Source organism: Cordyceps javanica, chromosome 7 (assembly GCF_051103115.1).
Source record: "Cordyceps javanica chromosome 7, complete sequence".
NCBI classification, from domain to species: Eukaryota; Fungi; Ascomycota; class Sordariomycetes; order Hypocreales; family Cordycipitaceae; genus Cordyceps; species Cordyceps javanica.
The window spans coordinates 3,109,835-3,133,612 of NC_139301.1; the positions used below are offsets into that span (position 1 = coordinate 3,109,835).

Below are 23,778 nucleotides of genomic sequence, written 5' to 3' on the forward strand. Positions count from 1 at the left end.
TGTTGGCGAATCAATGCAAAAGAATTTCTTGTGCGAGTACAAGGCGATGCAAGTCGACAATGGTTGCAGAAGCGAGCGGAGAAGGGAATTTTGGCGTCGGCGATTTTATTGTCGGTTGGCAGGGCTTTTGTTTGGGGCGCGACGAGAATCGGACGAGTGCGGTATTATTATTTTGGGTTTTCGAGTCCGGGGGGCCGGGAACGGACAATGAAGGCGGTTTGTGTATTGTCGCAGACGCGAGATGGACCGAGAGAGAGAGAGAGAGCGTATGTGTGAAGAGAGACAAGGACGGCGTCGGTGTGAGACGTTCGGCAGGCAGGGCGAGAAGGGAGGAAAGTTGTTTGGAGGAAGAGCGGAGGAGGGAATGGATAGAATGGATGGAGGAATGGATGGGTGGATGAGTGGATGGATTGAATGGAGCGAGCGAGTGGAAGAGGAGCTTTTGGTGGATGAGGAATCCTGGCAACGGACTAGGGAGGGGATCTGGGTGGGCGGGGGGCGTTTTGACTGCCTTGAAAGTGGTGGTGGTGGTGGCAGTCGGACAGCTGGACAGGTACTGATAGGTGTAGCAGGCACCTGTCAGTACCTACCTATAATAGTCTTTGGTGGCCTTTTAGTGGCTCCTTGGCTTTTTTTTTCAGTGGTTCCGCCTGAAATGACACGAAGCCTGGCCTGACTCCTCTAACAACAGATACTTGTACGAGGTTGTCAGCTGCTACGCTACTACTCTGCAAACGGACACTCGCATGTATGTACTGTTTGTTAGTGACGCTCGTAATAAACAGTTGACCACGCAACAGGGGGCTTTTCTTTTCGTTTCTTTTTGTTGCCCAGCTCCTTGGCGCCCGTGGCTGCGCAATGCCCCAAGGATGACTGACGGAAGAAAAAAAATAACAATGACAATTGACTCCGTACACTGGTAGAGATTCAAGTCTTTTTTTTTTTCTTTTTTTTTCTTCTTTTTCTTTGTTCACCCACGAGTACCCGCGTCCCTCTCTCTCCCGCATGACACCTGCGCCTATGGAGACCAGGCGGCCCCCCTCCCCTCCCCAACCCCCCCCGGGAGGACAAGCAGGCCCTGGCTGAACATCGATCCAAGATGATCTGCACCAGATTTCACGTTGTATTCTTGTCGACTATTTTTTTGTTCTTGATGATTGCCGCTTTCAGGAAGGATGGGGGGGAACATGGGCCAGTTGGTTTATTTTTAAGCTTTCTGTGCGCAAGAGTAGTCACTTCTTTTTTTTTTGTTTGGTCGGATGCGGGTAAGTAGGAAAAGGATGCATGCAGCGAAACATGGAAATGGTGGTTTTCTCCTTTTCTTTCTTTTTTCTTTTTTCTTTCTTCTTTGGCCAAGAAAAGGAGAGAGAAAAAGACAAAAATCTGCTTACGAGCTCATCTGTACTGATACGAGAAATTGCCGACCAGGTGCACAAGAATGAATACGAAAAGGAGAGCCACATGCCAACTATCTGTACCAACTCAGCAGGTAACCTGTGCACTAGGCCCAGCAAAGCCACGCCAGGAACCTATAAGTAACTGGCTGTAATAATAGTCCCAAAGTCATGCGGCTTTGCATCTGACTTTTGTCTTGTTTTTTTTTTTTTTTTTTTTTGTTTCTAATGCTATCTCTATTAGTTTCATCATCGTCTTTCTTTTTTTTCCTTTTTTTCAGTCATGCATTTTCATCTTTTTTTTTTAACAGCTCCTCCTCATCTGGTTCAGGTACGGATACATACCGCACCTTGCATGATGGCGCCATATTTGCCCAGCGCACCCACACCACAGCCCCTGTCTACCTGTCAACCTGTCAACTGTCCAGTACTAATACAGAGGAGTGAGCCTGCTGAACAAGCTGACTGGGCTTGGAAAAGAAGAAAGAAAAAAACCCCACACACGTCATCCACTAATAAAGTAAAAGACTCCGCAGAGCTGCTGTTGGCCTGCTATTCATATCGAAAACACGAGCGGCCGAAAAAAAAAAAAAGGCACCGATTCATGCAACGCAAATGCACAGAAAGACAGAAGCAAGTAGAAAAAGATTCAAAAACAAAAAAAGAAGAAGAAGAAGAGAGCAAGGAATACTAATCTAGCGGGAGAAAATTTTTTGCCCAGAATCTGATTTTGGTCACGCCGCCTTACTCAGTATGCTGCCTAGCTACTAGGTACTGACCTACCATGGCGCGTACCATATGACCACGCACGCTAATAAAATAGAAGACCCGCTAGCCCAGCCAGCCAAATCCTACCTAGGCTAGGTTGGTACTGAGTACATCCCGTCGTTACCGTGTTTCTGTGTTGTTGGGTTTAGGCCTCTACTATCAGTACCAGTACGTGGCATCTACCAGTATACTGATATAACAAAACACTCGATGTCAAGAGATAAGAGGGCGATACTTTTGGTTGATACCTTTTTTTTTCCTTTTTGCCACTGCAGCCAGCGCGTATCACCCCCCCTGCATCGTAGTTTGGACCTCGCTGGGCTGGCTGCGCAATAATAATAATTAAAATTCCATGTCCGTACTGATAATGCCTCGTCTTTTACGCCAGTTGGCCAGCAAGCCAGGTAATTTCCACGAGGTATGCATCCACTCCATAGGTCCCTTTTTTTTTGCCTTGCGCACAACTCTCTCCACGACAGGGCTGATGCTTGTTTTTGTTGCGCTGCCTGCTCGTACTTCGGACACACTCGACGGGCTTCTGCTTCAGTTGACCCCGTCCTCTCCGGGCTCTCTACCAAGTACCGAGTATCCGTACAAACTGTCTACAGATTCGGTCCAACTGCATCATCCAATCTGACCATCTAAAACTACCAATGGCACCCCCTGTTTCCGCTGCTCGCCCTTAAAGAAACCCCCCGCCTTGATCTTGGTCGACTTTCTCGTCAACGGGCCTTGCCGTCGCCCTCCCTTGTCATGCGGCGTCGGCTAGTGCCACATTCTATACGACCCAGCTGTCAGCTAATAATAGCCAGCTACTAACTGATAATGTCGGAATACCAACCATCATCCTTTGGTCGAGTGTACATAGTAGCCCAATACAGTCGGTAATTGTGCTCAGTACTTGCCAGAATTATACACGAATAAAAAGGAACATTCACATTTCGTGCTATACCAACCTCGACACGTTGCAAGCCAAATCGTCTCTCTCTCTCTCTCTCTAACTCTCTCTCTCTCTCTAACTCTCTATCGCTTATACCAATACGCTCATATTTGGAATATCACATCCATCTTTCAACCCGTGCAAGAAATTCCTCCAAGACGCGCAGTGCGCCGCTCTGCCCATGCACACACACCGTGGCGCTTACGGCCCGAGGAACGCACCGCTCCAGATTTTATTTGATCTCATTTCTGGACATTTCTGGAAATCTGGAAATCTAGACGACCAGAAAGGCTCAGCAGCTACTCCGTGCAAGACGTGGAATGAATTCTCGATACTCCCATTTTCACCCATCCTGCCATGCTGCCATCCTCTTATGTAAGCCACCCTCGGCATCTTTCGCCACCTCCGATTGGCCGCCTAGGGCAAGTGGCGACGGCTCCCTCCCGTCCGCCAACTCCGACTAGCGTCTCTGGCTTGGCTGAAGTTGGCTGCGCTGGCCCGCTGGCCACGCTACGTCACCAGACTGTGAATCTCTGCCTCATCATCGCCCGCGCCATCGCTTTGCCTCGTACTGTTCCATATCAGCTTTCTCGACATCATACCATCCGCATCACCTTGCCATCGTCGTCTCGCTCACGCATCGCTACGCTCCTTCCCCCGACGTAGCTTTGCCGTGGCCTTCTCCGACCGACCGCCCCGCCCCCTTTGCCTCGTCGCCAACCCACCCCGGTTCATCCGCCTCAAGGCCGCACCCGATCCCCGACCGACATGCCATATGATGCGTAACCACTCCGACGACAAGTGCAACGACAAGGACTGGGCTCGCTATGTATCGCCCGGCGCCCAGAGTAAGGACCTCCAGGTCCAGCTCGCCCTCTCTCTGATCCTCGGCGTATCGGCCCTCGTCACCTTTTGCGTGCGTCGTTCCATCTCTTCGTCCCCCCCTTCGAGGGGCCGGCCACCTTGACTGTCGTCGCTGACACGAGCAACAGATTCTACGCCCACGATGGCCCGCCCTCTACTCGGCGCGCAAGAGACGCCTTCATCCCACCATGGACCTTCCGTCCCTCCCCAAGACCTTCTTCGGCTGGATCCCCAAGCTCTACAGCATCACCGAGGAGCAGGTCCTCTCCTCGGCCGGCCTCGACGCCTTTGTCTTTCTTTCCTTTTTCAAAATGGCCATTCGCCTCTTCTGTGTCATGGCTTTCTTTGCTCTCGTCATCCTCTGGCCCATCAACTACAAGTACCGCAAGTCGGGCTTCTTCTTCCCCCCTTCCGGACCCGACGACGGCGACAACCGCACCGCCTACACCTACCAACACCCGAATTCTTATGCCTCGGTCCGACTGCCCTTTGCGCCCTATAACGACGATGACGACGACGACGGCGGCCAGGACAAGAGCCGAGAGCGCGCCTACCTCTGGTCCTATGTCGTCTTTACCTACTTCTTCGTCGCCCTGACCCTCTACACCATCAACAAGGAGACGTTTCGCATCATCAAGCTCCGCCAGGACTACCTGGGATCCCAATCGACTGTTACCGATAGGACCTTTCGGCTCTCTGGCATTCCTGCCACACTGCGCTCCGAAGCCAAGCTCAAGACTCTGATTGACAAACTCGGCGTGGGCAAGGTCGAAACCGCCTTTATCTGCCGCAACTGGAAGAACCTGGATGAGCTGGTCGAGGAGCGGACCCGGCTGTTGAAGTGTCTCGAGACGGCATGGGCAAGATATATATCGTCGCAGCATCCGCACGACGGCAGCTCGCCAGCTTCGGGAGCTTCCCCTTCCCCCAACTCGGGCAACGCTATTGCCACCGACTCGGTGCGAGAGCAGGACGAAGAGTCGGGCGAAAACTGGGGTCTGCTCCGAAGCAACCCCGACCAGCCGCATCTTCTGCACGGTGTCCGCCCCCAAGTTGTACTTGGTCATGGTTTCTTGGGGCTTCGTCGGCAAAAGGTAGACGCCATCGATTACTACGAAGAAAAGCTGCGGCGCATTGACGAAAAGGTCGCCGAGGCGCGCAAGCAGGCGTACGCCGCGTCCGACATGGCTCTCATCACGATGGATACCGTCGCCGCTTGTCAGATGCTCATCCAGGCCGAGATCGACCCTCGCCCCGGCCAGTTCCTGACCAAGGCTACACCGTCGCCGTCCGACATGGTTTGGAAGAATACCTACTCTCCTCGTGGCATCCGCCGACTCAAGGCCTGGTCCATTACCTTGTTCATCACCATCCTCACCCTTGTCTGGATCTTTCCCACGGCCTTTTTGGCCTCTTGGCTCAGCATCTGCACCATACGCAACGCCATGCCCTCGTTTGCCGACTGGCTCGAGGGCCACGACATCATCAAGTCGCTCATCCAAAATGGCGGTCCCACGCTCGTCGTCTCGTTGCTCAACATTGCCGTGCCCTACGTCTACGACTTTCTCTCCAACCACCAGGGCATGATTTCCCAGGGCGACGTCGAGCTCTCCGTCATTTCCAAGAATTTTTTCTTTACCTTTTTCAACACCTTTTTCGTCTTTGCCATTTCCAAGACGGGTCTCGACTTTTACTCTGCCCTTCAGGGGCTGCTCAAAGACACGAGCAAGATCCCGGCCATCATCGCCGCCGACGTGGAAAACCTTTCCCGCTTCTACATCAGTTTCATCATGCTGCAAGGCATTGGCCTGATGCCCTTTCGCATCCTCGAAGTCGGCAGCGTCGTGCTCTACCCCATCTACCGGCTGCTCGCCGTCACGCCGCGCGACTACGCCGAGCTCCAGAAGCCGCCCAACTTTCAGTACGGGTTCTACCTGCCGACGTCTCTCCTCGTCTTCAATCTCTGCTTCATCTACAGCGCCCTGTTGCACGGTCCGACCATTCTCATCTTTGGCATCATCTACTTTACCCTCGGCTACTTTACGTTCAAGTACATGCTGCTCTACGCCATGGACCAGCCGCAGCACGCGACGGGCGGTGCATGGCGCATCATCTGCAGCCGCCTCGTCATTGGCATCCTCGTCTTCGAAGTCGTCATGGTTGGCCACATTGCCTCGCTCTCGGCGTATTTTCAATCCGTCTCCATCCTGCCCATCATCCCCTTTACCATCTGGTACAGCTATTATTTCACCAACCGCTTTGAGCCGCTGACCAAGTACATTGCGCTGCGCGCCATTCGTGCCTTCAAAAACGACGATGAAGCTATTCTGGACGACCAAGTCATTCTGGACGACGATGACGACGGCGACAACGACGACGATTCAGATGGCCAGGAGAGGTATTTGCAGAACGGCACCTCGTCGGGCCGCCTGCTGCGTCGTGGTAGCACCATGGACGAGCTCCGAGAGCAGGGGCTGAGCTTTGTGAACCCGAGCCTCGTGAGCCCGCTGCTTCAGCCATGGATCTACAAAGATCCGCCGCCCGTGCCGGGCAGGGACGGCGAGCGAACATCGTCGTCGGAAGCGGGGAGGTCTTCGTCCCGTCCGTCGAGGGGCTCGTCGGCAGAACCCAGGTTCATCCTCCCCAATGCAGATAGTTCTTTGGGAATCGGTGATGAAAATGTATGGACAGATTCGAGAGGGAGGTAGTGAATTTGATGGAGGAGGCCAACATGAGGGATGACATGGTAATTGGTTGGTGTCTTTTTTCCCTCTCTTCATTTCTCTTTTCTTTTTCTTTTTTTTTTTGAATGATACCACTCTGCACACATTCTTAATTCTGGGAGCGAGTGTATTTTTCCTTGTTTCTTCATGTTAAGACTTATAAAGACTGTTTTATTTTTATTTTTGTTTCTCCCTTGATCCAAGCGGGCTCTCGGTCCATATCAATATGCAGGGGATTTATGACCTATTTTTATTTTGATACATTTTCTCACTTGCCATGTCCCGTAACTCCCGTGGGTGTGATGCTAGTGTGAAGTTGCTTGCCCTTTTTTTTTTTTTTTAAAGGTTCTTATGAGAAAAAAAAAAGAACGGCCAGTGGGACATGAATCGAGGACAAGGGTCTACAAGTTGAAACAACGCACTGATCTTTAGTCACCGTCCAACCGTCATATGCGCCACCATTGTATTGAGATTGTGAGCGCAGTCAATTGACCCCCCCCCAAAAAAAAAGAAGAAAAAGATGAGCCACTTCCGAGAGAGTAGTCATGTCTGCGAGGAATGAATCATCAATAGCGAGATTGAGACCAGAAACGGGATCGACGTAGATGAACCACCACCACTTTTGGTCGAGCAGTTTCTATACGCCACCATGACTCAATTTTTTTTTTCATGGGCGTGACAGGAACAGGGTTACTTGACTTTGAATGTGGGATTACCTGACTGGTGAGTTTTATATGCATGCTCAGTACGGGGAGTATGCCAGAATGAATCATACGAGGAATGGTTGGTTGGTTGATGAGTGGGGGGTTTATCATAGCAAGGCCCTCCCCGCGTGCAACCTCCGCGCGTTTCACGGGCCGGCGGGGGGGGAGGCAGTCTGAGAGGCATCCGGGATCCGCAACGGACTCTGACTCGACACCGAAGCGAATGCCGGTACTTGCACTTCTTTCCAACAATCACATTTGGAAAAGGAGAGAAAAGGATGGAGATTGAGGAAAAGAAGGGCAGCGGGGGGAGGAGAGGAGCAGAATAGGGCAAATTATACCATGACATATGATTCCTCTCCCCTTTCTCGCGACGGCCCGGAGAAGACGCGGGAGGAGGGGCGGGTCGAAAGAGAAAGGATAGATCCGCGAGCGAAAAAGCTCCGCTCCAAAAACAATCAGAGATCCGTAAGTAATCGGTTCTTCTTCCTGGAAGCTTCTTGGTGCTCTTTGCGGCTTTCAGTCCCCCCCCCCCCCTGCTTGGCGGGGAAAAGCGTCATCTTGTCAGTGACAACGTCCATAGGGGATTAGTCTTTTCTTTTTTTTTTTTCCTTTTTTTTTCCTTTTGTTTCTTGTAACGACCCTTCAACCGCCTGTTCATCTCCTTTCTCCCAAGCCAAGCCAAGCCAAACCAAGCTTCCTTTGCTTTGTTCTCATTGCTGCTGCCCTACTGAGTATAAGTGACGGGGCTGGAGACGGCAAAGTCCCCCCGGGGGGAAGGGGAGCGGAGGGTGGCACGTCCTGGGGGGAGGGGGGGGTTTGTCAAGTTCATGCAAGCTTTTGCAAAAGTGCCAAAGTGGCGGTTTGACACCCCCCTGCGCTTCTATACGTGTATTTCAAAAAAAAAGTTGCTATGCCGCGTCTGTGCCGTGTCTTGTATAACTAAACTGTTGTTTGGAGAAAGTTTGTGAGGACGAATAGACGTCGGCCCTTTTTTTTGGCTGGTGGTGGTGGTGGTGCCGCCGCGCGCCGCCATCGGAACGGCGTTGCACCGATGCAGCAAATATGGAGAAACAAAAAAAAAATGGAAACAAAAATGGCATAAACTTTTGACATCTCTTTTTAGGGCTTGTGGAGCTATAACCAGACTTGGGATATCACGATCGTTGTGGCGGCCGCCCTGTTGACCGGGTGCGAGCAGGTAACCGACGCTGGCGTCCCATCAGCCAGGATAGAGGGTGGTCCTGTGATAATTCATGAGCGGACTATATCAAACCTAGCTAAAGATGGAGGATACTATTAGTAAGCTATTCTAGGTAATAATAATTAGCAAAATAGAGTAATCAAGTTAATATAGATATAGTTATAATTATTATTTATCTACTATTCATTTATTATTTATTTATGATTATAAAATTATTATAAGATTTGAATAATTAATAGTAAATGGGGTTGCTTTCTTATAATATTTAAACAAGAAAAGAATTATTGATTATGGCATACCAAGACTTTGACATTTATAATCTATTCTCTTTGTAGGCACATAATAAAGCCCGGCGTGCCCGCATATAGTTAGGCATATCAGACTACCTCGTAGCAAACAACAATCATGCCTGCTCTCCATAGAGGCTGCCGAGCAGCTGCTCAAGAATTGACTGACCTTGTCAGGCCTTTCACGATTCGGAGAGGTAGGTGGGATCAGAGTATTGGCAGTCATGTAGAAATATCCCTGGCGCTTTAGCCACTTATACGGCTGGCTGTTTTCATGTTACATGCCCCGTCTGCGGTCGCGGCTTAGGAAGCACGGCCAACAGAATCAGTATGCTGTGAGCAGGATCATATATCCCACTGTCCACACCATGGGAAGCATGCCATCAGCCTCTCGCAACCTCCCGATATCGCTCGACTAGAGGCAAACGCGCCAAACAGGAAACCTGATTCGTTCTGTGACTTGTATTCTGGACAATGCGACGCCATCATATCCGTGTTGCTGGTGCGGACTATGCGGCTACGTACCAAGAGGTCCTTCTCTGCCGACCTCGTATGGGCTGGTCGCGGTTAACTGGGCTGCGTTCAGGTCGTACGCCACACGTCCTTTACGCACTACTGATTGTTGACTGGAGCGGAGCGAGGCCATCTAAAAGCCTCCATGTCTGTGATGGCGGCTATAATGCGATGAGATATCTGGGTATAGATGGATCATGTACGTACGCAATTCATCTCTCCTAGTGTTATTAGCTCGGCCAGTTCATACAGTTCGAAGATTAGATATCCGTGTTTAGAATTTCTTTTTTGGACCAGCATTCGAATCAGAGTTTCCAACTGCCAAGAGGTTTTTCTGGTATAGTGCCAGGTGTATGGCGCAGTGTCGGGTGAATAGCGGCAAGGTGGCTTTTTTTGCAGTAGTCATTTGTGTTGTATTGACAGTGGGATAGCTGGCCATTTAAAGAATGGTTCCGCTGCGTGGTTGCTGCTCGTGCAGGATCATCACGAGTGCCGCACGTCTCAGATAGCCACAGCCGCTCGACACCGTCTTGCAGTCGGTACTTGCGATGCTCGTGGTATTTTAGACAGGCAGCAGTGTATTGGAGATGTTGGGGTAAGATTGCCAGGAGAACATCTAGTTCATGAATAGAGTTTTATATAAACTCTGAGAATATTTATTTTAAATTCTCTGTATTATGATCATCTTAAGTTTAATTAAGCTAATAAAATATAACTAATTAATAATAATATTCAAAAGTTTATATTCAACATAAGGAAAGATATATTTCTCTATAACTTAAATATAAGTAGATTTACTTATTAATCCTAATTTCTTCTTTTAAATGTAACGGACTTTTAAAGTAATAACTATAGGAAGATACTTTATAATCAAATTAAAAATAGATACTAGTAGGCTCTTCTAAATATTAATAAGAAACCAAGTACAATAATAGAATTAACCTATATTATCTTTATATATCTTACATAATATTATATTGTCCTACCGCCTGATTGACATCGGTAGTTTCTTTTTTTTTTTTTCTTCTTTTTTTTTTTTTTACTTGAAAACGACGAAATGAGGCACGCCCGCGTGGGAAAATCTCAGCCCCCCTGTAGGCAATGTTGAACTACTTGGGGGCAAGTGAGTGGGCACGACGGCGCCTTGCGGAATCGATCCGATGGTGGCTCTGTCTCTGTCTCTCTCTCTTTCGTAACCGTATCGGCCGTGTCCCCTACTTACTCGGCCCCCCTCAATGAACGGCATGGAAAGCCTCATTATGCACTCCTGGGATGGACCCTGCTGCCCGCCCGCCCCTTCCATTAAGAGTAAACTCGAAAACCAAGTCTTTGATGCCATTGATCCTGTAGTCAATTACTCTCTCCGCCTCTTATTAGTTGGGGGCGGACAAGGTTGGCCAACAAAAATCACTTGGCGCGCGCTGCCAGCAGCGGCCGGTAAGTTACTGGGTAGATTGATGCCTGGTTTGGACTTCTTTTTGTGTAGATGCAGCTCAGCCCCCTTAAGAAGGAAACCGACTTGTTATTCGGCAGGGAAAGACCTTGGCTTCTTCAAAACTTCCTTCTGCCCACGCGCACAAGCACAAAGCGACTCAAGACCGAGCCCCCGCCCCCCCCTTTCCCTCGGGGTGCCTCCATCACGCAACGCACGCATCCCATGGAGGAAAGGGATGTTGTCAAGATGATGTGCAGAATACAACTAGTTAGTGAGTACTGGGTAGCGAACCAGAATAGACCGAATAAGCGGTTGCCCCCTCCCCTCCCTAAAATGGCTTCGTCCCTCCTCCACTCCCTCCCCTTACAGCCAGTATACGCGTATTTGGGGACTGGGGATACGGCCGCGGGCTCTCTCCCCACTCTTTCTTTCTTCGCGATCTGCCTTTTATTAAACTCGGCATTTTTAACTAAGCTCGTCTGGTTTTGGCTTGGGAGAGGGGAGGGGGGGGGGACTAGCAAACACTGGGGGGCCGAGGCGGCGCGCCTAATGACCCCCCCTTCTCTTCCCGAGACTGCACGGAGCACCGGTCAAGAAGATGTCGGCTCGAGAGTAATCACCTACGATTGGGTAGCTGTTTTTTTTTTTTTCTCGTCTTCTCGTTCACAGGAGCAAAGAAAGGGAAAACAAGAAAAAGGAGAAAAATTGCCATGTGCCCACCCCTCAGAGGCTGAGAAAAGTGCCGGGATCAATCCAAGTGTCGGCGACGCGGCGGTGTGGTGGAGATGCTTTGTGCTTTTGCTTTCCGGGGCGCCGATGGGCTCATGATCGTTTTCGCATTCTCATGATTATTATGATTAATGTGATTATTATGATTCGGTTCGAATCTTGATCTTTTCTAGCGTTAGCTCCTGGAGCGGCTCGGGGTCATGATTCCGTCCGATGCACCGTCATGCGTTCTCGTGGCGTCTCAAACTTGTTTATTCCTACTTTTTTTTTTTTGGCGTGTTATGCCCGCTTGATTGCTTCTCCGGTCAGTGAGTGCGTCACAGAGGAACGTTGCAACCCAAGTTTATGACGTCCTTTTTTTTTTTTTTTTTTTTTTTGCCTTCTATTCTTCCGCAAACTAGCTCGTAGAACGACGACGTGATTGACTCAGCCGGGGAATGGAGGGGGGTGATGTGCCAAGTAACGGCTCTGATGCAGATGGTTAGCGTTTTTCTGTAGCTAGGATTAACAATTACAAAGAGGCCTTTTTTTTAATGGTTTTTGTGTTTTTTCTTTGTTTCTTCATTTTGAGGCCGTTGGCTGGTAGCAAGCAAGACCAATGACAAAGGCTAGGCAAAAACGAGTTGGTGACTTGAGAAATGAATCCGAAACTTGCGTCGTACCCAGTACGTTGTAAGCGCGTAGACGAATCGGCGAATGGGCACCAAGCAGCCAAGACGTGAGACAGACCTCTGTCGTCCGGTTCTGGCAACTTTGGACGGCGATGATGTTGTCTCCCCCCCTCCTAAAAAGGGGGCCGGAGGAGCAGGACCCTTCGCGCCGTCCGCCACAAACGATGGACGATGTGTAATAGAGCGGGCCAAACGTGCATTATTTCACAAACCGGTCAACTGCCATCCCAGCTCCGCCTGCATAAGTAGTCGTCGTCGTCTTCTCGGTCAACTTGGCCCCCCCGGCGCCGCCCCCCACCTCCCCCAAGTCCTCCAGCGTGGACCAGGGAGTGTGTGCGTATGAGGCTAACGGAGCGGAACCTGGAGATAGGAAGGGGGTGCATTCATTTTCATAGAGGTCGAGTTGCCTCTTTGGAGCGTTGGCCTGGCGAGTTTACAGAACACGCCCCCGTCCGACCCGGTTTGTGTCTCGCTTCTGTGCAGTCTTTTTTAGCTCTCTCGTGTACGTGTATATATATGAATACATGTGTATATATATACGTTTTACTCCTCCAACCAAACGACCTGTCCCGGTGTAAGCTTGTGTGGCATCTTCCTTTCCCTTCCCTCCTTACTACCATTTGCCGAATTGCTCAACAACTTGCTCTGCCAGAATCACCCGTCGCGTTTTGCCAAAACTCATCATGATTGCCGGTCTCGTGAGCTACCTCGAGGCGGCGCTGCCGCAGGAGGCGGCCCTCAACAAGCCCGTGTCGTTGGTCGTGGCCTCGGTCGTGGCCGCCGTCGTGGCCCTCCTCTTCCGCGTCGCGACCGCGACCAAGAAGCTGCCCACCCTCAACCCCAAGGGCGCCTTTGAGATCTCGGACAGCCGGGTCAAGGCCAACTTCAAGAAGGAGGCCGTCAGGCTCCTCCGCGACTGGTTCGCCGCGAACCCCAGCAAGCCCGTCGTCCTCAACGCCGACATGGGCCCGCTCACCGTGCTGCCGCCGACCATGGCCAACGAGATCCGCAACGACCCCAGGCTGGGCTTCACCGAGTTTACCCAGGAGGTGAGATGTTTCTGCCGCTCCCCCTTCCCCCCCCTTCGCAGCTCTTTGTTCGCATGGACTAACAAGCGAGGCTCACAGCTCTTCCACAGCCACCTTCACGGCTTTGAGCCTTTCTTGCTCGGCCAGAGTGATCATCTCATCCAGTCCATCGTTCGCAAGGATCTGACCAAGCAGCTTGGTATGTAACCACTTGGTTGGAACAAGCATGTCGAAGCTTTTGAAAAAAAACTGACAGCCTCCCCAAATAGCCAAAGTGACCGCTCCCCTTGCCGAGGAAACGTCGCTCGCCCTAAGCGATATTTTGACGGATAGCACCGGTACGTCCCAGAGAGCGTTTCATCGCTCTTCTTCCTCTCTTTCCAAAAACGGGCTGTTCAAAGCTGACCAGGCCGCCGCCAGAATGGCACGAGGCCAACGTCCGCGAATCCATGCTCCAGCTTGTCGCCCGCATCTCGTCGCGCGTGTTCCTCGGCGAGGAGCTCTGCCGCAACGCCGACTGGCTGCGCGTCACCAAGGAGTACACCGTCGCCTCGTTTGACGCGGCGCAGGAGCTCCGGCAGTGGCCGTACCTGCTGCGCCCCGTCGCCAACCGCTTCCTGCCCTCGTGCGTCACGACGCAGCGGATGCTCGGGGAGGCGCGCGCCATCATCACGCCCGTCATCCGGAAGCGGTACGCGGCGCGCGAGGCCGCCGCCGCGGCGGGCGCGCCGTACGTCGAGTCCAACGACGCCATGGACTGGTTCGCGACCGCCGACCCGGAGCGCTTCTTTGACGCCGCCAACTTTCAGCTCGCCCTGTCCTTTGCCGCCATCCACACCACGACCGACCTGCTCTCCGAGACGCTGCTCCGCGTCGCCAAGAACCCGAACATCATCCCGGCCCTGCGCGAGGAAATCATCTCCGTCTACCGCTCCGACGGCTGGGCCAAGACGGCGCTCTACAAGATGAAGCTCCTGGACAGCACCATCAAGGAGACCCAACGCATGAAGCCCATCTCTCAGGGTGAGTACAGGCTGCCCGGGAAAAAAAAGGAAAAAAAAAAAAAAAAGGAAAAAGCCCTACCCCCGGGTTCAGGCTAACAATCATCATGCAGTCTCCATGCTTCGTCTTGTCAAGGAAAACTTTACTCTGACAGACGGAACTGCCCTCAAAAAGGGCCAGAAGCTTGCCGTCACCTCGACTCACTTCCGCGACGCCTCCAACCATCAGGACCCGGACAAGTGGGATCCCTACCGCTTCGTGCGAATGCGCGAGGACCCCGAGAGGCAGAACGCGGCCCACCTCGTCTCGACCACGCCGGAGCACAACGCGTTCGGTCACGGGCAGCACGCCTGCCCCGGCCGCTTCTTCGCCGCCAACGAGATCAAGGTCGCCCTCCTCGGCATCCTCCTCAAGTACGACTTTGAGCTGCCCGACAACGTCGACCCCCGCGTCTACATGAACGGCCTGTCGCTCGTCTCCGACCCGATGACCTCGCTGCGCTTCCGCCGGCGCCAGGCCGAGATTAACCTCGACATGGAATGATGATGAAAGTATGCGCATGCAGGGCGGGCTAAATGTCCCCGTCAGATCTTGCTTTGGGGCATGGCGTTTTTTTAGTTTGGCTTCTTCTCGGTAGCCACGTCGGCTACCTCGACTATACATAGGCTATCACGTTTGAATCTCTTTTCATTTGGATTTGTCTTTTGTGTGTGTGTGTGTAGACTACGCATCACCAACTACCGTAGCTGTTTTGTGGCCGCCCGCTTGCAATCACCGCGTCATACACGTGGCCGACGCCAGGGACCCAATGGTATCGCAGGACCACGACGAGCCACGACTTAGTAACCGGTTGCCCCGATGCTCGTGTGGGGGTGTGTATAGGCTATCGAGGACTCGTGCCTGGATTCGCGCCATCTTGAGTTTTCGTGCAAGTGCGAGATCTCACACTAACGGGCGGCCCCGACGATGTTTATCGCTCGGGTATCAAGGGACGCTGCGTAGAAGTTTAAGCTTGGTCAAATTTGAACTTCAGGGATCTTCTCATTGCCTATCTATCTTTGAGTTTCCGAGTCGGTTCAGCCGTTCTTTTCTCATCGTTGAGGCCGAGAACATGAGCAGCCAAAAATGTATATAAACCCCATGCCTCTCGGGATTGGGATGGAAAGAAATCATCAACAACAACCCAAACAAAGAAGAGTCACTACCAAACAATCTACTGACAACTTGAAATCTTTTTCCCTCGACACTTTTTCCTTCAAAAGAACATCACTTTATCCAATTACCAGCAAACATGAAGTACCAGCTTGCTCTCGTCATCTCCGCCGCCGCTTCCGTCTACGCAGCACCGGCGGCAAAGTCGACCCTCCAAGTCAGAGAGCTCCCGGGTCTCGACGCGACACAGAGCCGCAATGCTCAAATCATCATGGAGCGCGCCAAGGCCGATGGTATGGGCGCCATCGGCTGCCAGACTGCCATTGTGACGGCCCTGACCGAGGTTTGTCTGCCCTGTACTCACGTACTCTCTCTCCCTCTCCCTCTCTCCCTCTATCTTCCTCTATCTCCCTCTATCTCCCTCTATCTCCCTCTCTCTCCCTCTATCTCCCTCTCTCTTCCTCTCTCACTCTTTCTGTTTCGATGCTAATCAAATCTGAAACCGATAGTCCGAGTTGTACATGCACGCCAACGCCGCGGTGCCGGCCTCGATGGGCATGGCCCACGACAGGGTCGGCGCCGACCAGGACAGCGTCGGCCTCTTCCAGCAGCGCGCCGCCTTCTACACCGACATTGGCTGCACCATGGACGCCGCCTGCTCGGCCGGCCTCTTCTTCAACGACATGAAGAACGTCGCCAACTGGCGCGACATGGCCGCCCCGATCCTCGCGCAGGCCATCCAGCGGTCCCAGATCCCCGACGCCTACCACAAGCACGTCGGCACGGCCACTGCTGTCTGCAACGCCTCTGGGCAGTTTTGAGGCGTCCGGCGATGATGATGTACGCTATCCCTGCTTTTTTGGGGAGACAACCTGCACGATACCCTGGATGACCAATCCGAGCGATGAGACACTGGTCCATTAGACATTTGCCTTTGCATTTTACAATTTAGATTGATACCACATATAGACCATATAGATTTCTTCTGTTTCAATTTCTTCTGTTTTGATTTTTACAATTGACTACTCGCAACATCACCTCCTCTTACCAATTTCTGTTCCGACATGGTGATCTATTCTTGGCTCCTTCTGCCCGTCTCAACTCGGTTCTCCAAAAATCAGCCATGGAATTCTGTCATTTCTTGAGAATTGTTATAGGAAATTAGTTATATCATCTCTCTCTCTGTCTCTTCTTCCCTTTCTTTACTAGAAATGTAGTCCTTGCACTATCGTGAAAGCTGCTGTGTAGGGTAGCGTCACAGCCCACATCGGTAGCGCTCCTGAGAGGTTGCAAATCGGGCAACCAATAACAACCCGATTGTAGTGTGGTATTTCTAGTGTAGTGATGGAATAGGTCGAGGAAAGCTTGGAAGTGTTTAACGGGTGGAATGATTTAGTTCAGCTATTCTGCAGAATACAGCTAGCGACTCGCTCTCAGGCAGCAACCTGCATACTTTTTCACCAGTACCCATACTCGAATGGGCCAAGCGTGGTACCTGTTGGTGATGTTGGTGGGCGAGTTCAGAAAATACGATCAAACCGAGAAATGGCTTCCCCACTCGTCCCGCCAGCCAGCATACTAAGTGTTGGCCGCCTTGTAAGTGCGGACGTCTTGAACGGTATAAGTATGGCCGTCCGTGGGCATCGTCCCCAAGTCTTGCCAGAGACTACAGTCCATATCACCACCCAGCATGGCTTTCAATCCTGACTACTCCAAGCAAAAGGGAGATGTGCAGCACCTCCTACCGCTCCCTGACGGCAGGCAAGTTGCCTACGCTTGCAACGGGCCCGAAGCGGCCACGACCGTCATCCTCTTCTTCAGCGGCATCATGAGCATCGGACTGGCACACAACGTCCCTGCGCCCTGCCAGCGCATCAATGCTCGCTGGATCGCGCCGACGCCCGCAGGCATGGGCCGCTCAAGCACCCGCGACCTCGCGGTGCCGTACCACGTCAGCCTGGCCCGCGACATGACGGCGCTCCTGGAGCACCTGTACCCCCGGGGGGCCTGCTACGACACGCTGTACGTGGCCGGCGGCTCCTACGGCACGGTCATGGCGCAGATGCTCTACGGCGCGCCGTACCGTCTCTTCCCCGCCGGACGCAAGATTGCGGGCGGCCTGGTGCTGGCCGGGTTCTCGCCGTACCGGCACGACGTGGACTACGGCAAGGCGCTGAGCTGGAGCACCTGGCTCTCCGTGGGGCCGCCCTCGCGGCTCCCGTTCCGTCCGCTGCAGCGCGCCTTTCGCGCCGCCGTCGGCTCCAAGATGGGCAGCGTCGAGGGCGCCGAGCGGTTCCTGCGGCGCACCGTGTTTGACGTCATGGACACGGACGAAAAGGAAGCGTTCAGAGCGCACGTCGACGGCCAGGGCGAGACCGAGGACGAGTTCATCGCGAGGCTGGCCCGCAGCACGGTGGAGTGCTGCAAGAACTGGGACGGGTTCATGGAGGTGTCGGATGTCATCCACTCGGACTGGGGGTTCGAGCCCGCCGCGCTGGACGCCGCGCATTGCAAGCCCTTGTTAGTGGTCCGGTCGGCGGACGACATCATCGGAAGCATGAACTCTGGTTGGCTTGCCGCGAATTACAAAAATGCAACGTCCAAGACAATACCTGGCGGCCACATCTCTAGCATGTATTACATGGACGCCATCTGGGACGAGATGATTACACGTGAGTGCAGGCAAAGTCATCCGAGAGAAACCATTCTAATTCGGAAATCAAGTCGCTAGTTAGCCCACGGTTCATATAATTGGCACATTGCAGCGTCGGGCGTCGGGCTTTGTTTTCCCTCGGTCTTTGACTGAAGCACAAGGGGCAGCGTCCATTTTACGTTTTTTTTTTTTTTCACTTTGGCAGTATAGTCAGTTTCATTTTGAGACTTACGGCTCCTCATATCGTTCAATAACATGCTCTGTGGTATTGAGTAGCGCCGCTCAATCTCAATCACTCTCTGTCGAACTGTTCTCTGGCGGCCTGAGTGTCCCAAACAAATCATACTCTGTCCATTCGAGCTTGGGTCGCACACTTTCAATTTTCCATTCGCCGTGGCATTTCTTGTATTGGTGGAACACGAATCCGTGTGCGTGTCCTTTGTTCAGCACCTCGCCCATGGCCTCGTCCGTGTAGCGCTGGTGGGCGACGCGCATCTGATGCACCACCTCGATAGACCCTTCGCCCAGCCAAGACCACGTTGCCGCACCCATAAAATGCTGCGTCTTCAGTCGCTTGTCGCCGATGGTCTTGATCAGGATAGACACATAGTCATCCGCTGAGAGATTCTCGTGGAGCTCGCCCTGGAGGCTGCGAAAGTCTAGCCGCGATGATGGAGCTAGGCATGTCCGCAAGAGATCCCAGTCCTTTGTGTCGTAGCTTGTAGACCAGCGGGACACCAAGTTCGTTATCTCGATGTAATCTGACAAGCATATGTCAGTACATGGCCGTCGGGGATTGCATGGATCACCAACGTACCCTGAATGGAGATTTTGTCAGTCATGGCGAATATAGCAAGTATTTGCGATTGGAAAAATAATCGAGGTACAGCAGTCAAAGAGCTGGGGTACTCCGGGTTGATTGTTCGGCCGAGCCTCGGGCTACTATTTAACTCTGCGACAAATTACTCATCGCCCAGCTATGCCACCATTCGGGTAGGTGCCCGACGAGACACCCTCATACTATTTCGAAGCCTTGCAGCCTGACAGCCTTGACTAGATCTGACTCGGGACCGATCACAAGGTGAACCCTGGCATGTCACTGAAGTTCGACGTCGTCCGATGTTTTTTCAAGTGACATTTAGTTAGCGTACCGCAAGTTGGACTGCTTCTTGAGCCCCCCACCATGGATCGAAGATGGCATCTGCATTTGATGAAAGCGGCATCGTGATTAGACTACGCAAGCAACTTGACACCAGCTGTGAGGTGGACGAGGATTCTTGTCCCCAGAGCTGGGAGCAAGTAGGTCTATTGTTAGGCAAATCACCAACCCCCGACTCAGGAGTTCATTTGGAAGTTGTCTCTAGTTGAAAAGGTACAGAACCCCGTTGTCTGAGGAAGTTTGGCGGACGTCCCCGCCCTGAATGCTCCCCTAACAGCATTCTTGGACGAGAAACCATGGTTGTCGCTTCACGACTTGAGCCTTGATTCGCGAGCGCCCGCTGGCGCAGCGAGAAACGATCATCGTGCTATACTAAAACTGGTTCTAACGTGCCGCCATCTTTCTGGTGCGCCTCCCGCTCTGGACTGTATTCTGATGTGAGTTGAACTATAGCAGCCGTAGCAAACACGAATCCTCACATTACTCTCGTTCCAATTTCTGAGACTGTTTAAAGAACTTTTCGTCAGCATAGAATGTTCGCGATGGGACTCATTGTATCTTGTAGAATACTACTATGAGTTTGTGTTGATAGGCTTGTCTCTAGCCACGCGAGCTGAGCTGGATAACATTATGCCGCGAGATCAGAAATATTACCCAAATGGCCCTGTAGGCTGCAGCGCAGTCAGTATCGCCTGAGTCGCACATCTTGTATGAGCCTGCATCCACGGCATAGAGGCATTACCCCTTGACTGTCAGGATTTGGCCGCGAGCCGTCCAAGAAGATCGGGGATGGAACCAAATACATCATACGGGCCGCTGTGGAGCTTTGTCCTCGGCGCTGTGACAAGAGCGTGGGCAGAGGGTCAACGCTGAGGTTGAAGAGCCGGGCACCTCGAATGAGACGAGCCAGTTGACCAGCAGCGACCAGTAGGGAGGCAAGGAGGGAGTCAGTTACGCACCAAAGAGAGACTGGGTGTTTGGAAGGCGCAGGCATGTTGCTCAACGGAGGCCAGCCATGCTTCTTCAACTCTGGCAGCCATCATGACGTGTCAACCGCGGCTACTCTACTGCCGCAGCTACGAAAGACCGCGACTTCTCATAGTACTGGTAACAGCCATCATGCACAAGGGATTGCGCAAATTTTGTAATTAATCAATTGCTGATGTTACTTACTTACAGAGCCGACGCCAAATGTGGTATCCATCTCTTGGTAGCGTGGTTGCTAACCTAGCGTGCCTCGTAAAGACGAGGTGGAGATTTGTAAAAGTTCCGTACTCCGTATCCGTACACACGGCGAATATATAGTGATGGCTTCCTTGACAAATTGGGGGATGGTAAATACCATCTGTAAGCCGAGAGCAAAAATTTTCCAGTTCAGTTTCTGTCACATGCGGCGCCACAGGGCGCAACGAGGGAGAAAGGGGAGGGGAGGGTCGGTCTCGAAAGGAAAAAAAAAAAAAAAAAAAGCCAAGCATGGGAAACCCAGCAGCCTTGCGGCGATGGGACCTTCAAGCTTGGGCCAGCGGGCGTGGAGGGGACTATATCCCTGCGGGTGAGGTGTGTCGATAACACGCCGCCGCCATTGCTTCCAAGACGACTTACTGCATGTATCGAGCATCGAGAAACAAGTCTCAAAGATGCCAAGCGGCGACTCGCCCATCCGAGGGCACAACGCCCTCCCAGGCTCCCACCACAGCCCCGAGGCCGTCGACCTATGGGAGTTGTTGGGCTGACATAGGCCAGTAAGACATCGGAGCAGCTGAAAAGCCCTGCTGATACATAGTATACCTACCTTAGACCTACCAAACTCGGCCGACTAAAAGTAACACTCACCAGTTCGCTTTTCCCCCACCGTTGCAAGTTACTTATCTCGCACTCACCCAGCTTGTTGCTACAGAATATCATGACTTTCCTGGCTTGAGCAAAACTCTCCCCTTTTCGCCAGATATCCCTCTTCTTGTCAAACCCCCCTCCTCATGATCGCGGGAGGATGCCTTCTCCACAGAGAGAGCTGGTCACCGACCGTAACAAAACTCCTCTTATCCAGATCTTGGCGTGGATGTTTCTCGTCATTGCGGTGCTGTCCTGCATCGCGCGGTCAGGCACAAAGCTGTACATGGTCAAGCGACTCAAGACGGAAGACTGGTACGCGATAGTAGCAACGGTACGGGCCTTGATTGCGCATCTCCGGTAAAAAAAAAAGAACTTTGTTCGTTTACTTACCCAGAAGTTTTTTTTGTGTGTCCCAGATTGCAGCCTGTGGCCAGTACATTGCTCTCGTTGCCGGCGGCTACCAAGGCCTGGGCAAACATGCGGCAGACCTTGCGCCGGACAAGATCAATGGCGCGCTCCAGGTATGTATGCGGGAAAAACAAGACCGAGCAAGGGACGTACGGCGGCCCGCTGACTTGTAGAACAGGGTCAGTATGCAGCCGATATCCTCTTCATCGCGAGCCTTTTCTGCGCCAAGATTGCGACGGCAATGATGACCACGACCATCTCGCAGCGAAGCCACAAAAGAATGATACAAGCGGTTGAGCTGTTGATCGCGCTCTGGGCAGCTTCAGGCCTTTTTGTTGTCTTCTTTCAGTGCCAATTACCCAATCCATGGTATTACGTCGAGAGGAAATGCATTCAACGTGTAAGTTTGCACGCAAGCAGCACCCAAAAATGTTTCCTTGCACAATTGCAAAAAGCCAACTCTTTGTTTTTTTTTTAGGTTGCGTTTTGGTCCTACTTTAGTGTTTTGAACATTGCGACCGACCTGCTCCTCATAGCCATCATGGTAGAAAATGTGCGCCGCATCCAGACTTCATGGTCGAAAAAGACGCTGGTCATTTGCGTCTTTGGCAGCCGCATCTTGTGAGTTTGCCGCTCTTCCTCCCCCACACACGACTTGTTACAAAAGTGTAATATTAATGGGTTGAAAAAGTGTCACCCCTGCGGTGGTTGCGCAAATCATCTTCTTGAAAAGGAGCTTCTCGACGACGGACCCGACATTCGACACGTGGGAGCTGACCATCATCACGGCCGTGGTGTCCTGCATCAGCATCCTGGCCGTCTGCGTCCCCAATCTCAAGCCGTTCCTGGACAGTCTGGAGTCGGGACAGATCCGCGTCGACGATTTGCGCCGCCAGGGCAAGTCCAGCAGCGGAGGTTACCCGAGCTACAATCGCAACGGATACGGCGGCCACGGGAGCGGCGGAGGAGGAGGAAGAAGCAACCACCACTACCACCACCACCCCTCCCAGACCGCCGGAGGGGGGTCGAGCAGCCAGAGTTCGCGCCGGGACCCCCTGGCTTCCAAGGCCTCGCAGCGCAGCAAAGTCTTTGAAATGGTTGACATGCACAAGACGAAAAGGCAAGAGTCGCAGCAGCCGCCGCCGCCGCCTCAACCGAGCCCCGGCGACGGCGACACCGCCTGGGACGGTCAGAGTCACACCAGCCAGACGATCCTCATCCAGCAGACCAAAACGTGGTACGTGGATGTGGAGGAGAGACGCGAGTCGCACCAAGGATGAGAATAGATGGGAGCAAAGCAGCCTCAGCTGAAGCCTCAGGGTCCGGGAGCAGGGCAAACCTACAATTTTGCTTTTGGCCATGCCCTTTTTTTTTTTTTTGTTTTCTTCTTTGCTCTGGCTACAGAAGCAATCGGCACTTTTGGGTCCAGGTCATCGAATGTACATTAACAGTTGCTTTTTTTTTTTTGCGTTGTGGCGGTGACTATTGGGGCCTAGAATCGACTTGGTGAGAAAAAGCAAGCAAGGAAGGGTTGGTGTCGGTCGCCCGAAAACGTGCTGGAAACTGAACTTGTTTCCATTTTCTGAGCGATTAATGTATATCAAACGAATGAATTTATGCGATTTCTGGAATTTTAATGTCTGCCCAGTAAATACACTTTTCCCTATGCGCGGAGCCGGCCCTTGTTCGAATACTACTATTAGTTACGGGTATGTATGCCGCCTTGAACTTCAAGCCACGCGATTTTGGGGGCTGTGAGGCGTGGCGAGCGTACGGTCTGTGCGACTCGTGATGATCTGGTTTTCGTCACATCTCCTTTTTCCGAAATCTCGGTGCCTGGCCGAGTATTGCCGCTTCTTTTCCTTTGGCTTGCTCGCGCCATTCTCTGAACTACTCATCGTGCCCGGTACGCTCGGTCTCTCTGTAAGCGAGGCTAGCAGGATCCGTCACTGAAAAAAAAGGAATATATATATATATATATACATAGAAAGCTCGACCGAGGCCATAAAGGGAAAATTAATAGCAAGGGCGAGAGTCCTCTTTGCGTCGCGAGTCGCAACACACACACTGACTACCAAGTATGAATGTAATCTATACGGATACCGAAACTTTGAATTGGCAAAAGTGGCGCGGTTTTGAGCCCCCCCGTCAATGGCACAAGTATTACTGATATTAATCTCTCAATATGGCAGCTCGCTCGAAACCATAAACGTCGCGCCTCGATTTGATTGGCGACCGGTCCCTACTTGAGATGGCCGCTGTGGAGCGCATACTTGGAGATTAGATGGGCCACTTCTTCCTGGGATATGTA

At 52.2% G+C, this 23,778-nt stretch overlaps 6 protein-coding genes across 6 annotated transcripts; 5 read left to right on the top strand and 1 right to left on the bottom strand.

The window, feature by feature from the left end:
* Positions 1 to 3,880: 3,880 nt before the first annotated feature.
* V2A60_010421 (uncharacterized protein) lies at positions 3,881 to 6,674 on the top strand (the record flags this gene model as incomplete). Its single annotated transcript, XM_083261677.1, has 2 exons — positions 3,881 to 4,018; positions 4,095 to 6,674. The coding sequence occupies 2 exons, from the start codon at positions 3,881 to 3,883 to the stop codon at positions 6,672 to 6,674; spliced, it is 2,718 nt and encodes a 905-aa protein (XP_083117803.1).
* A 6,241-nt stretch (positions 6,675 to 12,915) lies between these two features.
* V2A60_010422 (cytochrome P450) lies at positions 12,916 to 14,805 on the top strand (the record flags this gene model as incomplete). The annotated part of the gene is made up of 5 exons (XM_083261678.1): positions 12,916 to 13,281; positions 13,360 to 13,459; positions 13,530 to 13,598; positions 13,681 to 14,283; positions 14,375 to 14,805. The coding sequence occupies 5 exons, from the start codon at positions 12,916 to 12,918 to the stop codon at positions 14,803 to 14,805; spliced, it is 1,569 nt and encodes a 522-aa protein (XP_083117804.1).
* Positions 14,806 to 15,553: 748 nt separating this feature from the next.
* V2A60_010423 (uncharacterized protein) lies at positions 15,554 to 16,235 on the top strand (the record flags this gene model as incomplete). Its single annotated transcript, XM_083261679.1, has 2 exons — positions 15,554 to 15,757; positions 15,924 to 16,235. 2 exons carry the CDS (start codon positions 15,554 to 15,556, stop codon positions 16,233 to 16,235), a joined length of 516 nt encoding a protein of 171 aa, XP_083117805.1.
* An 869-nt stretch (positions 16,236 to 17,104) lies between these two features.
* On the top strand, positions 17,105 to 18,149 carry V2A60_010424 (Alpha/Beta hydrolase protein; the record flags this gene model as incomplete). The annotated part of the gene is made up of 2 exons (XM_083261680.1): positions 17,105 to 18,086; positions 18,139 to 18,149. The coding sequence occupies 2 exons, from the start codon at positions 17,105 to 17,107 to the stop codon at positions 18,147 to 18,149; spliced, it is 993 nt and encodes a 330-aa protein (XP_083117806.1).
* Positions 18,150 to 18,355: 206 nt separating this feature from the next.
* V2A60_010425 (uncharacterized protein) lies at positions 18,356 to 18,909 on the bottom strand (the record flags this gene model as incomplete). Its single annotated transcript, XM_083261681.1, has 2 exons — positions 18,356 to 18,828; positions 18,885 to 18,909. 2 exons carry the CDS (start codon positions 18,907 to 18,909, stop codon positions 18,356 to 18,358), a joined length of 498 nt encoding a protein of 165 aa, XP_083117807.1.
* Positions 18,910 to 21,216: 2,307 nt separating this feature from the next.
* On the top strand, positions 21,217 to 22,747 carry V2A60_010426 (uncharacterized protein; the record flags this gene model as incomplete). Its single annotated transcript, XM_083261682.1, has 5 exons — positions 21,217 to 21,390; positions 21,476 to 21,580; positions 21,646 to 21,867; positions 21,946 to 22,088; positions 22,159 to 22,747. 5 exons carry the CDS (start codon positions 21,217 to 21,219, stop codon positions 22,745 to 22,747), a joined length of 1,233 nt encoding a protein of 410 aa, XP_083117808.1.
* Between the last annotated feature and the right edge of the window lie 1,031 nt (positions 22,748 to 23,778).